At 48.0% G+C, this 13,414-nt stretch overlaps 1 protein-coding gene across 3 annotated transcripts in view; it reads right to left on the reverse strand.

Annotated features, from left to right (window-relative positions):
* fryl (furry homolog, like) overlaps positions 1 to 13,414 on the reverse strand; it is a 47,890-nt gene that overhangs the window by 19,784 nt on the left and 14,692 nt on the right. For all 3 annotated transcript variants that reach the window (XM_079157378.1, XM_079157377.1, XM_079157379.1), the window contains 33 exons: positions 13,263 to 13,349; positions 13,003 to 13,174; positions 12,779 to 12,911; positions 12,576 to 12,683; positions 12,243 to 12,480; positions 11,469 to 11,645; positions 11,277 to 11,363; positions 10,932 to 11,200; positions 10,627 to 10,834; positions 9,932 to 10,056; positions 9,198 to 9,255; positions 9,015 to 9,106; positions 8,746 to 8,918; positions 8,499 to 8,659; positions 8,302 to 8,412; positions 7,356 to 7,510; positions 7,157 to 7,256; positions 6,893 to 7,061; positions 6,292 to 6,563; positions 6,065 to 6,205; positions 5,790 to 5,958; positions 5,597 to 5,681; positions 5,023 to 5,135; positions 4,786 to 4,936; positions 4,596 to 4,699; positions 3,726 to 3,908; positions 3,186 to 3,378; positions 1,917 to 2,038; positions 1,597 to 1,784; positions 1,398 to 1,492; positions 711 to 1,306; positions 347 to 615; positions 118 to 258 (listed from right to left, as the gene is read on the reverse strand). In XM_079157378.1, the coding sequence (XP_079013504.1) occupies positions 118 to 258; positions 347 to 615; positions 711 to 1,306; positions 1,398 to 1,492; positions 1,597 to 1,784; positions 1,917 to 2,038; positions 3,186 to 3,378; positions 3,726 to 3,908; positions 4,596 to 4,699; positions 4,786 to 4,936; positions 5,023 to 5,135; positions 5,597 to 5,681; positions 5,790 to 5,958; positions 6,065 to 6,205; positions 6,292 to 6,563; positions 6,893 to 7,061; positions 7,157 to 7,256; positions 7,356 to 7,510; positions 8,302 to 8,412; positions 8,499 to 8,659; positions 8,746 to 8,918; positions 9,015 to 9,106; positions 9,198 to 9,255; positions 9,932 to 10,056; positions 10,627 to 10,834; positions 10,932 to 11,200; positions 11,277 to 11,363; positions 11,469 to 11,645; positions 12,243 to 12,480; positions 12,576 to 12,683; positions 12,779 to 12,911; positions 13,003 to 13,174; positions 13,263 to 13,349 (5,445 nt within the window). The remainder of the gene's footprint in view (positions 1 to 117; positions 259 to 346; positions 616 to 710; positions 1,307 to 1,397; positions 1,493 to 1,596; positions 1,785 to 1,916; positions 2,039 to 3,185; positions 3,379 to 3,725; positions 3,909 to 4,595; positions 4,700 to 4,785; positions 4,937 to 5,022; positions 5,136 to 5,596; positions 5,682 to 5,789; positions 5,959 to 6,064; positions 6,206 to 6,291; positions 6,564 to 6,892; positions 7,062 to 7,156; positions 7,257 to 7,355; positions 7,511 to 8,301; positions 8,413 to 8,498; positions 8,660 to 8,745; positions 8,919 to 9,014; positions 9,107 to 9,197; positions 9,256 to 9,931; positions 10,057 to 10,626; positions 10,835 to 10,931; positions 11,201 to 11,276; positions 11,364 to 11,468; positions 11,646 to 12,242; positions 12,481 to 12,575; positions 12,684 to 12,778; positions 12,912 to 13,002; positions 13,175 to 13,262; positions 13,350 to 13,414) is intronic.

Genomic DNA, 13,414 nt, shown 5'->3' on the forward strand with positions numbered 1-13,414 from the left:
TAAATCACTTAACCTACTGAGTCACTGAAGAAATACGTAACAAGAATAACTCACAACAACCAGCGAGTTACTTTCTGTTTGATCAAAACTACACAGGAAGTGCAGCGAAAAGCTCACCTGAACATATTTGCCGATGATCTTCATGATCTCCAGGTTGAACTGTTTGACGGGGGCTGCCGATAGGTCGATGTGACTCAGCAGGCTGTAGATGATCTGCAACAAGGACTGCTGCATGCTGGGAAGGCCCTTCTCCAGCAACTAAGAGAGACAAGAGACACATTACTGGTTTGATCCTACCACCGTGTGTTACTAGACGACAACAAGTCTGATCTTCATGGTGTTCTACCTCAGCCAGGTACGTGACCAGGTTCAAGGTTATCTCGGCGAAGGCGTCGTGGAGGTAGCGACAGACCACGTTGATCCAGTTGGTGCAGTCGCGGGAGTAGCTGTGTGCGCTGTACAGGCTCATCATGTGGGCCAGGTTGGACAGCGTGGCGGACTTCTCCTCCGCGCACAGCTTGGCGATCTTGTCGGCCGTCTCCTTACAGAACGGGGTCGGGCTGTCAAAGTGCTGGATCAGATGCGGTAGGAGGCACAGGATGTTCAGAGGAAAACCTGCAGTCACGTGAAGAGAGGGGAATTCTGAGATATGGCGCCTCACCCGGCTCCATATGTTTCTCATTTATTTAGCTACAAAGTCCTGCACTTACCTGCCACTTGTGAAGGGTCGACCAGCGTCTGTCTGGAGACACTGATGAGCTTGCTGAGCAGGTGGATGGTGAGCTCCTGAGTAGAAGCGGAGGTGAAGCCCTTCAGGAAGAGCTGCAGCAGCCCGGGGAAGCTGTACCACTTCAGCTTGGCCTGGACGTTCTCCAGACGCTCCCTGCTGTCGACGCGGTCCAGAGGCAGCTGGCCCAGCAGCTTGTTCAGGAGCCGCAGGGCCAGCAGGTACTCGAACTCGTAGTCCGACTCCAGCAGCGAGGCGGCGATCCAGAACACGGTGGCCATCAGGTTCGAAGGGTCCACGGGGGGGATGGCGTCCCCTCCTGGACCCCCGCCGCCACCTAGCGACGATAAGCTCCGCGTGCGTGCCAGGTTCCCGTGGCTGCCGCCGAGGCGATCGGCGATGTCCAGGGTGTTGCTCCGACGTCTGTCGGCTTTCTGCTCGCCCATCAGGCTCGCCCGGAGAGAGTTGCTGCGAGTGTGAGCGTAATGAAACAGACCGCCACTGCTCAGGTTCAGCTGGCCGGTGCTTTTCCTGTTGGTGGCAAACTTTGGCCCCAACAGGTGATCGCGGGCGGAGGTCCTGTGAATAAAACAACAAGTCGTTTTTTGTGACTTACATACGTCGGGGTGGTTATGCGACGGAGTTATAAGGAGGTTATCAGTGGACTTACTGTGCTAAGGCAGTGAGGAGGTCGTAGTTTTTGACTGTGTCCGCTAGCGTGTCGATGCCCGACTCCAGAGTCAAGAGCAGTTCAATGACAAAACCCTACGAAGAGGAAACACAAGAGGTCAGTCCGTCAGACAGAAACCAATGACTTAACATTGACCGGTGCGTCTCTAGACTAAACCGATGCTGTTCTACGTTCTGACCTGAGCCTCCTCCCCCGGGTCTCCTACAGTCTCCACCAGCCGAGAGAGAATGTCGGACAGCGTGGCGAGAGTCAGGGGTTGTTTGAGGGCCCTGAAAATCTGGAATGAGCGACCGGCGTAGTGTCGAGAAGAGCAAGACAGCGCCGTTTGAAGGGCTACTTCACTCAGCAACGACTCCAGCTGGAAACCTGGAGGAGGAGGAGGGGGGGGGGGGGGGGATGCACATACAGGTGAATATGATCACGCTGTCCAAATCATACCTGTATGTCCAAGCTGAAATCCGTAAAATGAGACAACGAGCAGTCGTGAAGCGTACAGACCTGACGGGGAATGTTTGAAGACAGTCACCACGTGTCTGACAAAAACACTCAGCTGCTCGGCGCTCTTGATGTTCGGGTTCTTGGGCGACACATCCTCGTGGTTCCAGAGCGGGCCTCGCTTTCTACAAGAACAAAACACACATCAGGCAACATGTCACACGTTGAAGGGATCGTTTGGATGTTTTTGTATGAGGTACTTATCCATAGTCAGCGTGTTTACCTACAGCAGAGGCTACGATAGACTTTATCGTTGTCTGTCATTTGGATGGACAGGGTCATAATCTATTATTACTCGTCATTTTATTTTTCTTAATAAAACAAGACAATACTAATAATAAATAAAGGCGTATTTAAAGGAGGAGTCAGTGATTCTAATCTAAAACACTTGGTCAAATTCAGCCAATATCTCCTCACAGTCTGCGAGCTGTTCGTTTGTTTGTGTTTAAAACTAAATAAATGTACAGAACAAGTTGATAGATTATTATAGTTTGTAAGATGGAGAGAAAAGATGAACAGACACTTCATGTGAACACACTTGATTTCTTTCCCGTATTCTGCCTCCATCTGTTAGTGTGTTGGTGATGTTGTGACTTAAAGGTGTTTTAAAGGTTAGTTCAGATTCACCAAAGTTACACAACAACACTAACTCACTACCATCTGTTAGCAGCAGCAGAGCAGCAGCTCCTGTGTTGTGAGGTAGAATCAGTGTTTCAGTGAATGAGTCTGGTGTCTTTGTAGAGATCATAGAGAACAGCTTCAGTTCCCTCAGAAAGGTCTGTCTGACAGCAAGGTGAAGAGGTGAACACATTCTAAATACAGCGTTCACTCACACTGATAGACATTCTGTTAGGAGTCTAACATACGTCCACAGCAGAACATTACTCTGTTTCTATGAACTCATCTGCTGCAGTAGAACCCTGACTGTGGAGGAGAACCTCACACACGCACTACAGAAACTCATTAAAGCTATGAAGTTACACCACACCTCAAAACATCAGTTGATGTTATCACACCAGGCAAAAGGAGCCAATATGACACCAACCGGAAAATCAAAACCATGCAATGTAAAATAAAAATACCCGTTCAGACACTGCAGGAGGCATGAAAGCAAATCATTGAACAGAATGAGCAACATGGTGCAGGACAGTGTGTTGATACATACTAAGCATGTGAGATTATACATTAGATGAAGTTAGATACAAGCAGTAATAGTAGTACAAGTAAATGTTCTGTAAAAACCCTTCTTTCAATAAAACAGGGTGTTCTCACCTGGAGGTGATGAACTCGATGAGAGATTTGACCTTCTCGTCCTGCTCAGCGGTGGCGTCGCCCTCGGTGAGGAGCGTGGGGGAGAGGTGGGGGAGGGCAGCGCCGAGACTTATGCTGGAGGACGTGGAGCTCGAGCTGAGGCCGGAGTCCGTCATCGGGGACGGCTGACAGTCCGACAGAATGTCCGGCACTCCTACGGGAACGATACACATCGTACACATTGAGCTGCGTGGCATGAGATACTTCAAGATATAGATTTTTCTAAAGTAGTGTAGTTAGTGTGTACTGTTATATTTATCATCTAAATAGGGGACTTTCATAGGAATTTATTAGTAAAATCTAAACAACGGATTATGGAACAACGGGCCCCTGGGCACAGATATGCAAATGTCCCCACCACCTAACACACAGACTCTGTGGTAGTTATGCCTCTTTGTTATTTTTGTGTCTCTTTGTAGCTGTAATCAGTTCAAACTCCTTGAGCTAAACTATGGTTTCTCTTCTTCCTCTTCTGACTCTGAGCTCCGCGGCAGAACGAACCTGTGAGGTTGATCTCCGGAGCCACCGGCTTCACAGTCAGGACCCTCGGCTCGTTGTAGTCTCGGTTGCGTAACAGCACCATGGCCACAGACTGAACGCTGCTATTTGCTCCCTGGACCACGAGCAGGTGGAGCAGCAGGCGCTTGCAGTGCTCGTACACCTCTGGGTGCTGGTGGTCGAACCCTGAAGGACGACACAAGAGGAGGGAGAGAGGTTAGATCATGTGACTTTAGCAGGTAGAGGGGTAAAGAAGTGTGAGGTCGGTTAGGGCCCGTCGACACGAACACAGATATTATTTCAAATGGATAACTTCCTCTATGTTTTAAAATAAAATTCTGTCCACACCACTAACGCTCCCCAGACATGAAGGTAGCGATAAAGGCTACATCCACGATACTTCAAATACCAGAGAAGCGTCTGAGCATGCTCAGTGAGCTCATCCTCCTCTAACGGTGAGAACAAACATTACAAAATAGTGGTGTAAGCTAAAATTGACTCATATGTGGAAGAGGAAGTGGAGTGTCTGCTTAGCGTCACTTTACAAGAAAAGGAGATGAAATCCCAAGAAATCGTTGATTGGGAGTCTTGTTATACGAAGTATTCAGACGTCTCAGTGGCCTTTCAGAAACAGTATTCTGCCGAGGAAGACTCAGAAGGTCTACATCTTAAAAGGAGTTTTTAAAAGGATCCGTTTTAGTAACCTAAAACTCTGTGTTTGGACGAGAGGCAAAAGTATATTTATAAGCTTATTTATAACAAGATATCTGGTTATTAAGGGCCAGGACCGGAGAAGACCCCTAAAGAAGAAAACCAGATGTGTTCTTGGCAGACACAGGCATCCAAAATATCATCAATTAGAAAGCGAGTTACCGATAAAGATTGAATGCAGCAAGAGGTGCAGGTAGGCACTCCACTCCACTTTCACCCCGTGGTCCACAATCAGGTCTGTGAGTAGGATGACTGCGATGTTACATCTGAAAAACAAGAAAGAAGGGTTGACTTCAGCTTCAGAACACAACAGAATGACGTAGAGGGAGAGTAAAGGTGACGGATGGCGTACCTGTGGAGCGGCACACCGGGGGAATTAGTCTCCGGCAGGTAATCCACAAGAGGAGACCAGCAGCCTCCCGTAGGGGGGAAGGGAAGAGGCTCCGGCCGGTTGTGATCCATCACCTTCAGACGCCAGTTAGCATAAAGAGGCATGGAGTCACCTGGAGAAGAGAGAACCAGGAGTGTCGGTGGGAAAGACTTCTTGGTCGTGTTTAGTTTGACGGTGCAAAGAGAGTTTTGTTCTTACTCTTCTCTTCTTCGTAGGAGCCTCCGGAGCTGCTGCTGTAACGGGACTCCAGACGGTGGTGCTGGCGGTTCAGGTTGCTGTTCAGACCGCTGTAGATGTCCAGGTGGGTGTAACTGCAGAATACACACACACACACACTTTACTTAAAAAGGATAGTGCCGGCATTTAACAGCCAAACCTCAAAGCTCTCTAAAATGTTTCTAAAATGAGTGTTTCATCTGATTTATTTTGTCAAAGATCGAACTTTCTTTCACATAAGAGTTACTCACACAGAAAGACAGGAGATTTGGGTCTTTCTGATTTTTCAATAAGTTCGACCGTATCTTATTATAGACTAATCATAGGAGCTGAGAATGAACTTGCTGAATAAAAAAAATAAAACACGCCAAATGTTTTAACTGCCAAAATAAATGAAATTTAAAATCCCCAAAACATCCCTAGAGATGAATAAGAGTTAAATGAAAGTATTTCCGTTGAATTCCCACAACTATAAACACATTCTGTTGTGTGAAATATGAGTTTTGAGACATTACAGCTCTTACTGGTGTCCATAGAGAAGTGTTTCAGGCCGTACCTGTCCTCCATGTTGGAGTCTTTGATCTTGCTGTCGTGATGACCATCGTTTCCTGGCACCATGGTGTTGGTGCTGGAGGTTGTTCCTGAGAGAGAGCAGACATAAAAAGAAACATTGACCACCTGACATCGAACACGTGACTCGGTATTGATGACGTGGCCTCAGCTGTGAGCGTGCCGGGCGGCTCATTAACCTGAGGTGACTGAGGGGATCTTGTAACTGGAGGTGATGCGGTAGTAAGGCGGGTTGTCCATGTGAGTGACGGCTGAGCAAACGGGATCGGTCAGCTCGAGCTCACACATCAACTCCTCCAGCAGCTGCATAGTCTTATCTCTGCCCAGGTAGACCACCACTCGTTTCACCTAAGGGGATACACACACACACACACGCACGCACACACACAGTCAGAAACATGAGTGAGCGGCGAACTCGGTGCACGGCGTACGAGGTAAACATCCTGTGACTTACGTAGGGCAAGAGGCTGGGGTCACTGCTGACTCCCGACATACTGATGAGGAAGTGCAGAATGATTTTGAGGTTCTTTGGCCAGCTGTCTGCTAAAGTGGTCCACACGTTCTCGATCTCTGACCAGGCAAACTCGTCTCCATACTGTAAAAACAAAAAACACAACAAATGAACGAATGATCTGAATTAATATTCCCAAACCGGTGCAGGCGGTCCGTTGGGTGTCTCACCTTGGCGGTCATGAACATGAGATTGTTGAGCACCATGGTTGTGGCGCGAGGGGAGCCCCAGCCCTCTCCGCGGAGCCAGCGGCGGCTGTTGACCATCGTGGTGTCCCGCTCGTGCGCGTCCTCGTCCTCCTCGCCGCCGCAGCAGTCCTCCGGTCGCCGCGGCGCGGCCGTTTTGAAATCGACCAGCTCCACGTTGTTCATCCAGGGCAGCAGGTAGTGCAACATGACCTGACGACCGCCGGGGTGAGCCGTCTGGATTCGCTGGCTCACCTCTGGAGTGGAGACAGTGGGGTGGGGTGGGGGGGGGTTTATAAAGTTTATTCCTAACCTTTGTAGTATCATAACATCCACAATATTTCCATATTCTCTGTATTGCTATAGTGACAGGGCCAGAATATACCCACAAATATAGCGTGGTGCAGAAAGCGTTCAAATATTAATCAGGTATTATGGAGTTCAGTTGGTTCTTGTTGGCTTGTCCGTGTGTGTGTGTGTGTGTGTGTGTGTGTGTGTCCAGCCTGCCCACTTGCTTTAACAGAGTAATTGTGTTTTTGCCTTTTCGCAAGACCTTCAAGCGCCCCCTGTTTGTGACGTAACAAACCTGAGAAGATGGGCAGAGTGAGCTCTGGGTAAGTCCTTGCGAGCTCCTCAGACAGCTGGTAGTAAGACACAGAGTAGAGGTGTGGCAGCGGCGAGGGAGGCGTCAAGATACCGTCCGTCCGCTGGATCTCCAACTTGTGGGCGTAACGGAAGAGCTTGGGCTCCAGGATCTAATTTTCACACACACACACAGACAAAGTGTATTTAATGAAACGATAAAAGTGGATGTAGTGGTGTTATGTGGAGAACGGTGAACTTCTCTCACCTGTAACAGCTGCATGGCCACCTCATAGATCTCCCTGGAAGAATCCGCCGCCTTGAACAGAATCAGGTTCAGCAGCACCACAGTGTCAAATTGGTAATCCCTGAGAGGAAAACGTGAAACACAAAACGCAGAGGTTGAGTCTCGATTCGCTGTCTCTACGAAAGGGTCACAAACGAACCGGGAATGTGCAGCACAGCACCTGTTGTGAAAGACGTTGGCGATGGCCCTGAAGCAGCCGGCCGCCACGCGGCGAGAGCCGGTGTAGCAGCGGTCCACGGCCCAGAACATGAGGTTGCTCTGGTCTGGATTCAGCTCCAGAAGCAGCATCACAGCCTCACAACCCAGCTGGTGAACCTGGAGAAGAAGAAGACCACGCAGCCTGTTAGAACCAAGGATTCACCTCCAACCGTCTCCACCCTGCTAGTTTAAGGACTATAAGGACTATTAGTATGAACTTTGAAAACACAATAACAGCATGAAGTATCCTGCATTTTGTTTGCAGAATTACTCAAAACAACAAAGTACTTCCTTTAAAAGAAGGAATGAGTCTCAGCCACTAAATACTGTGTTTCCAACTGGATTAAAAGGTGATTCTATTGTGTGTTCTCGATGAAACACGCTGACCTCCTGCAGTACCTCTGAACACCACTGTGTGGTGCTAGAGTGCCGCATGTGAACCTGTGCTACATAACGGTGACCTCAGGAAGTCTCACAGTAAAGCCTCACTGAACCACTCGCTCCTCATTAGCGTAGCCACGTCAGTGGAGACGCTATAATTATATACTCGTCTGGTGTCGGCTGAATTCATCCATTGGGATGAATCCATCTCCTGCAACTTAAGTGAAGATGTTTTGTGTTTTAAAGATTTATTTAAAGATTTATTTAAAGATTTATTTTCGCTTTGCTTAAAGCAAACAACGACCAATGACCATAAGAGTAACTTTTAGTCACATTATAAAAAAAAGATTATAATGTATTGAAACGATGTAACAATGTTAATATCAGTTTCCATCCATCATCCGGGTTGCAGGGTTGATGGTCGCCGCAGTGAAGCTTTTAGTTCACTGATAAAAGCACGAGGATTTAATAAGTGAACTAATGAGGATTTTACAGAGAGGAGCCACAGGCCCCAACGCTTCTCTTACCTTCTTGTCCTGAGAATCCAGGATGTTGTCCAGCCACTTGTAGAGGTAGCCGTCAGAGGAGAGGCCAACGTTGTCGGCTACGGGGCCACAACACAACACCGCAGACATGGCCTGGAGCACGAAAGAAGCCGTTAGTTCTCAGTGAGCACAGACTAACAGATTTCAACATCCACGTCTTTACGTGCGTCTGTGCGTACCTTTAGTGCACAGTACTGATGGCGGTTGATCTGCATATTTCTGTCGCTGTAGCGGTCCAGAGGGGTGAACATGATGCTGAAGGGGCCGGCCCAGTGACTGAACAGCATGAACAGACTGTGTCTCAGCGACTGCTGGGGGAAGATGGTCCTCCTCTGGTGCACTGAACACAACAAATTAAAACACATTTAGCAAACGAGACCCTTTAGACAGACGTTCGGGACATTCGATCTGATTTCGGACACATACCTGGGACATTCTGAATGATATTGGCCACAAGTGCACTGAAGTGGCAGCGAATGTCCTTCAGTGTGTCGGAGTCCTTGTCGTTTTCGGCCTCGAGCAGCTGCCTGGTCAGATCAACATACTCGAGCAGCGTGCTGTTCAGAGAGTGGCTCTCTCCGTCTAACCCGCCGCTGGTTCTGTGAAGAGTTCAGGAACAAAAGCTAAGATTAATACGCAGATAAATTAAAAGAGCAAACTCACTCATTGTCACGGGATCGTTGTGGATTACGTACATCTGACTGATGACACCAGCATCAGCCAGCAGCTCAAATATCCGGACCAGCTGGACCCTGAGGATGTCCCGACGCCTGCGTCGCTTCATGTTCTGCAGAGTAAACACGGCAGCATTAAACTCAGCAAATTACCTTTTGCTGACCACAGAACTGTGGCAGATGGTATCAGTGAAGTGCACTTACTTCAGGTCTTCTTTCTAGAGCTTCTTTTATGATGGGATTGAGCTCCTCTATCAGCTCTCTGAAGGACGGGAAAGTTATCATGTAAATACAAAATTCATAGATGTTAAAGAGTATGTCGAGGTGCAGCAGAACAGATGAAGGATCAGAGGTGTGGACTCGAGTCACATAAAGACGACTCGTGACTTCACTTGGAGGCTTTTGACATGAAAATACTTCATACCGTCACCCAAAGCCCACTTCAGAAGTACATTTAAAAAGTGTGGCACGAATCAGTTCATTCCCAGCAAGTCGACTCTTAATTCCCCAGATTGGCTTAGTTTGAAGCGACAGCATCCACTGAAGTTGTAGGAGAGAATCATTAAGAACTAACGTTACATTACCCAAGTCCAGTTAGAGAAATTATACTAAAAGGTCATTTTGTTTGCGTATAAATAAAACTACGTGGTGGTCAACAAAGAAACTGATTGCATCATGTGTAATGAATGAAAGTTGATCACAAGGTTCTGTCACTGTATTACCTTAACCTGTAGTTGCACTCGTCAGTAACATAGACATCTACAGACATCACAGTTTGTAAAACTTGCAGAAATTACAGACAGACACACAAATGGCCTTGCATTTGGTGAAGAGCGCATTATGACTTGATTAGGACTCGGGACTTGACTCTGAGACTCACTAGTGACTTTGTCCCCCCTCTGTTAACTAAAGCACAGATCACGCCATGTGTTGGTTACCTGAAGGCCACGGGGTTGGTCCTGCCAAGCCCCAACACAAGAGACTCTGTGATGTCCATGCTCTCAGAGCGCATCATTGGAACGATGTGTTTGAAGAGGGAGGAGGGGGACGGAGTACCAACAATCTATGAACACACAGACAGAAGCAATGTCATGGCTGAAATGTAAAAAATAAATTACCGTCTGTTCATTGGTCATTGTTACATGGATCCTATGTTTTTAGGATTTTTAAATTCAGGGTTACACATAATACATAGTCGTACTTAAATTGACACTGGATTGCGTTTTTGTGCACAACTTTCAAGACTTGAAAAATGGCAACGCAACTCTCTGTGGCCTGCAGCTCTATGGAAACACATTTGACAAAAACTGGAAAACAATGGAATCTTTATATCCAACATTTTTCCAAGCGACCACAATTTCTTTTTACAGAATCTGGTTAAAGCAAACAGTTTAACAATGATTAAATGAGACATGTAGAGTAAAATGTTTTTGATGAAATATCAACATTTTAAGCTTTGTTTTGGTAGTTTTTTTCTGATGGAAGTGTTCGTCACACATGATGTGTTCAATGACCGTCAGTAAGATGGAAATCTGACGATAACGACAGTTTTTACAGCTTCTGGTGACGATAAATGGTGTATTTTTGGCGATTGTGTGTGAACGGACGGTTGGTCTGCAGAGCTGCTCCTCACCTTCGAATCGTAACTGTAGCCGCTGTCCGGCGTGGACGCCAGCGTCTCAGGCGGGGAGCAGCGGACGGAGCCAGAGGTGGAGGACGAGGAGGACATGGAGGGGGAGGAGGAGGCGGAGCTGCAGCACAGAATCAGGTAGTTCCTCCAGAGGCCGATGTAGGAGTCGCTGCTGTTCAGACTGTTCAGTTTCTTGGCGTTGATGGGGCTGCTGAAGGTCAACGTACAAAACAGGAGAGGTCAGAGATGACATGACATAAAAAGCCGCGGGTCGAGAGAACAAAGCAGCTGCCTTGAGGGAAACATACTTGATGTCAACTTGTGGAGACAGAAGCTGCAGGCGCGTGTAGGCGAACATCCAGGCGTAGTTGAGGGCCGTGGGGCAATGTTTGGGCAGGTTCTCCTGCCGCAGGAAGCTGGAGAAGCTGATGACCCAGGGGTCCTGGCCCTGAGTGACGTGGGCAAACACCCAGATGTGCGAGGGGCTCACCACGTCGAACTGGTGGCTGATGGGAGACGAGCTCCACTCCGCCAGCGTCTGCAGATCAATGCCGCTGGGACAGTACAGCAGGTTGGTCTACGGAGAAAAGACACATTGAGCCTCGGAGGAGTCGTTAAGTTTTATGATTCTGTAAATGAGACGTAATGAATACCTGGTCAGCTCCTGTGAGATGAATGAAGCTCTCCAGCACCGATGCACTTAATCTGTCCATTACGTCAATGGCCAGTTCCTCATCCCCCTGAAAGATCGAGGTAGATAGAACGAATGTCAGAAAAACAGCACTAAAAGTCTTTGGCTGTTATTTGTCGGCCGTAATAAAACACGCCGCGGTTGGAGTAATTACCTTGCAGATGCCCAGTGCTGTGTGCAGCGCACGGACCTCCTTGAGGACGTTAACGGCCAGCCGGCGCGTAGCAGGCCGACAGCTACAAAGCACCACCAGAGCCAGACCCTCCACCACGCGCAGCACGCCCAACAGAGGAGTACGCTCCAGGGACAGGGAACGGCCGCTGCTTGAGCCCTGAGAAAAGAATATTCATCATCAAAAACTCACTCTGAACATTAGGGCCAAAGGTACGGAAGCCCTGAGAGGCCAGTGAGAGAAAAGGATTCTGCTGCTTCATTTTCTAAAGACTGATTTCAATTGTTTTGTCTCCTGTGTGTATGATTTAACAGGTTTTTCTTTTGATCTGTAAAAGATGTGGAGACAATATGTTTTGGCAGGTGAAGAAAACGTTTTTGTCGAGATCATTTTCATTTGTTGTTGTAATACTCATTTTGGCCACAAGAGGCTGAAGTGCAACACTACCGCATTGTCTAAGGACTATACATGTCTCCATGCACTCTAAACTCAAAGGAACGTATATTGTGTAGTTTTGTTTTGTAAATTATCCTAATAAGAAAAAAAAAATCACCTGACAAACTATTTTATTTTATGATAGAAAAAGTGACTTCGAAAAATGATAATCGCAAAAAAACTTCACAGAACTTATCCAAATAAAAACGTATTTATTCCTCTAAACACTTAATAAACCAAAAGCCATAAACACAAAGTACAGTAAATAAACATCACTGCCAGTAATGAAGTTATAAAACAGCTCAGACTTCCTCCACGAACCTTTGCATCGTGGCTCTTATTGCTGCTCTGCACCGCCTGCCTCCACTGGCTCAGGAGCTGCAGCAGCATCTTGACGGCGTTGTCCAACAGAGTGGGGTGGACGTCCGTCACCTCTCGCACGATGAAGTACGCGAAGCCCGAGAGGACGTCCTCACGCCACTCTGGGAAATCCACCATCAGGGCCTGGAGGGTGGTGAAGGCGAGGCCACGCAGCTCCTCGTCCATGTGGATGGTCAGTCTGCAGAGGGAGAGGGAGGAAGACGTTAGGAGCCATGGCAGATTGTACACCGATGTGTCTGCAGTTAGGTTAGAGGAGGAGGGGGGGGGGATTACTTGGCTAGAAGCTCTATGAGGTCTTGTCTGCTCATGCCGTCCGGGATCAGTCTCGGGATGGCGGCCACGCACGTACGGAACAGATCGATCTTTGGCTTCCTCTCTCCCCTGTGGTACAAAAAACAGCTTATGAGAACTTCAGGTCAGAAGTAACACAAACAAAAAAGGTCAAACAGCACGAGTCCAGGTTTGTGGTGACATACGTGATCATGTCCTCGGGCTCCTTGTTGGACATCTGTACGTTGGTCATGCTCATGGAGCGTCCCACTTCCTTGTCCAGGTGTCGCAGGATGTTATCTAAGGCCTTTCTGACTTGAGGGTAGTACAGCGACATGCCTGGAAAACACCCAGAGGAGTCATTCAACTGTTTCAACAAAAAAAAAAGCCTTTTTCTTTTCCCCAAAAGTCTAGAAAGGATCCAACCCACCTATGACCTTGGCTTCTTCGTCGGTGAGGGTGGTGTTGAGGAAGATCTTCTTGACGCGCAGGGTGTTGCCGGAGGGCATGATGATCCCAGTCGTGGGCATCGGCGGCTCGCCGTCTTTCTGCTGGAGGCTGTCAGCGATCACCAGGAAGGCTCGCAGGCCGATGTTCATCCTCTGTTGAGACGACAAGAGAGTTACGACGAGAGGGAATCCACAGACGCCACAACAACAACAACATCAGAACCTGAAGTCTCTACTTTACCTCCGGGTTGATGGCGAAGGTTTTGTGAGACTTGCCCACACACAGGAGGTCGTAGATTATCTCCTTCATAGCGAAGTCCAGTCTTTCCTGTAACGACCAACAGAGCAGGATTCACTGACCCTGTTCACACGTCGCCATCTTGGCTTTTTGCA

Source organism: Pholis gunnellus, assembly GCF_910591455.1.
Source record: "Pholis gunnellus genome assembly, chromosome: 4".
Taxonomy (NCBI): Eukaryota; Metazoa; Chordata; class Actinopteri; order Perciformes; family Pholidae; genus Pholis; species Pholis gunnellus.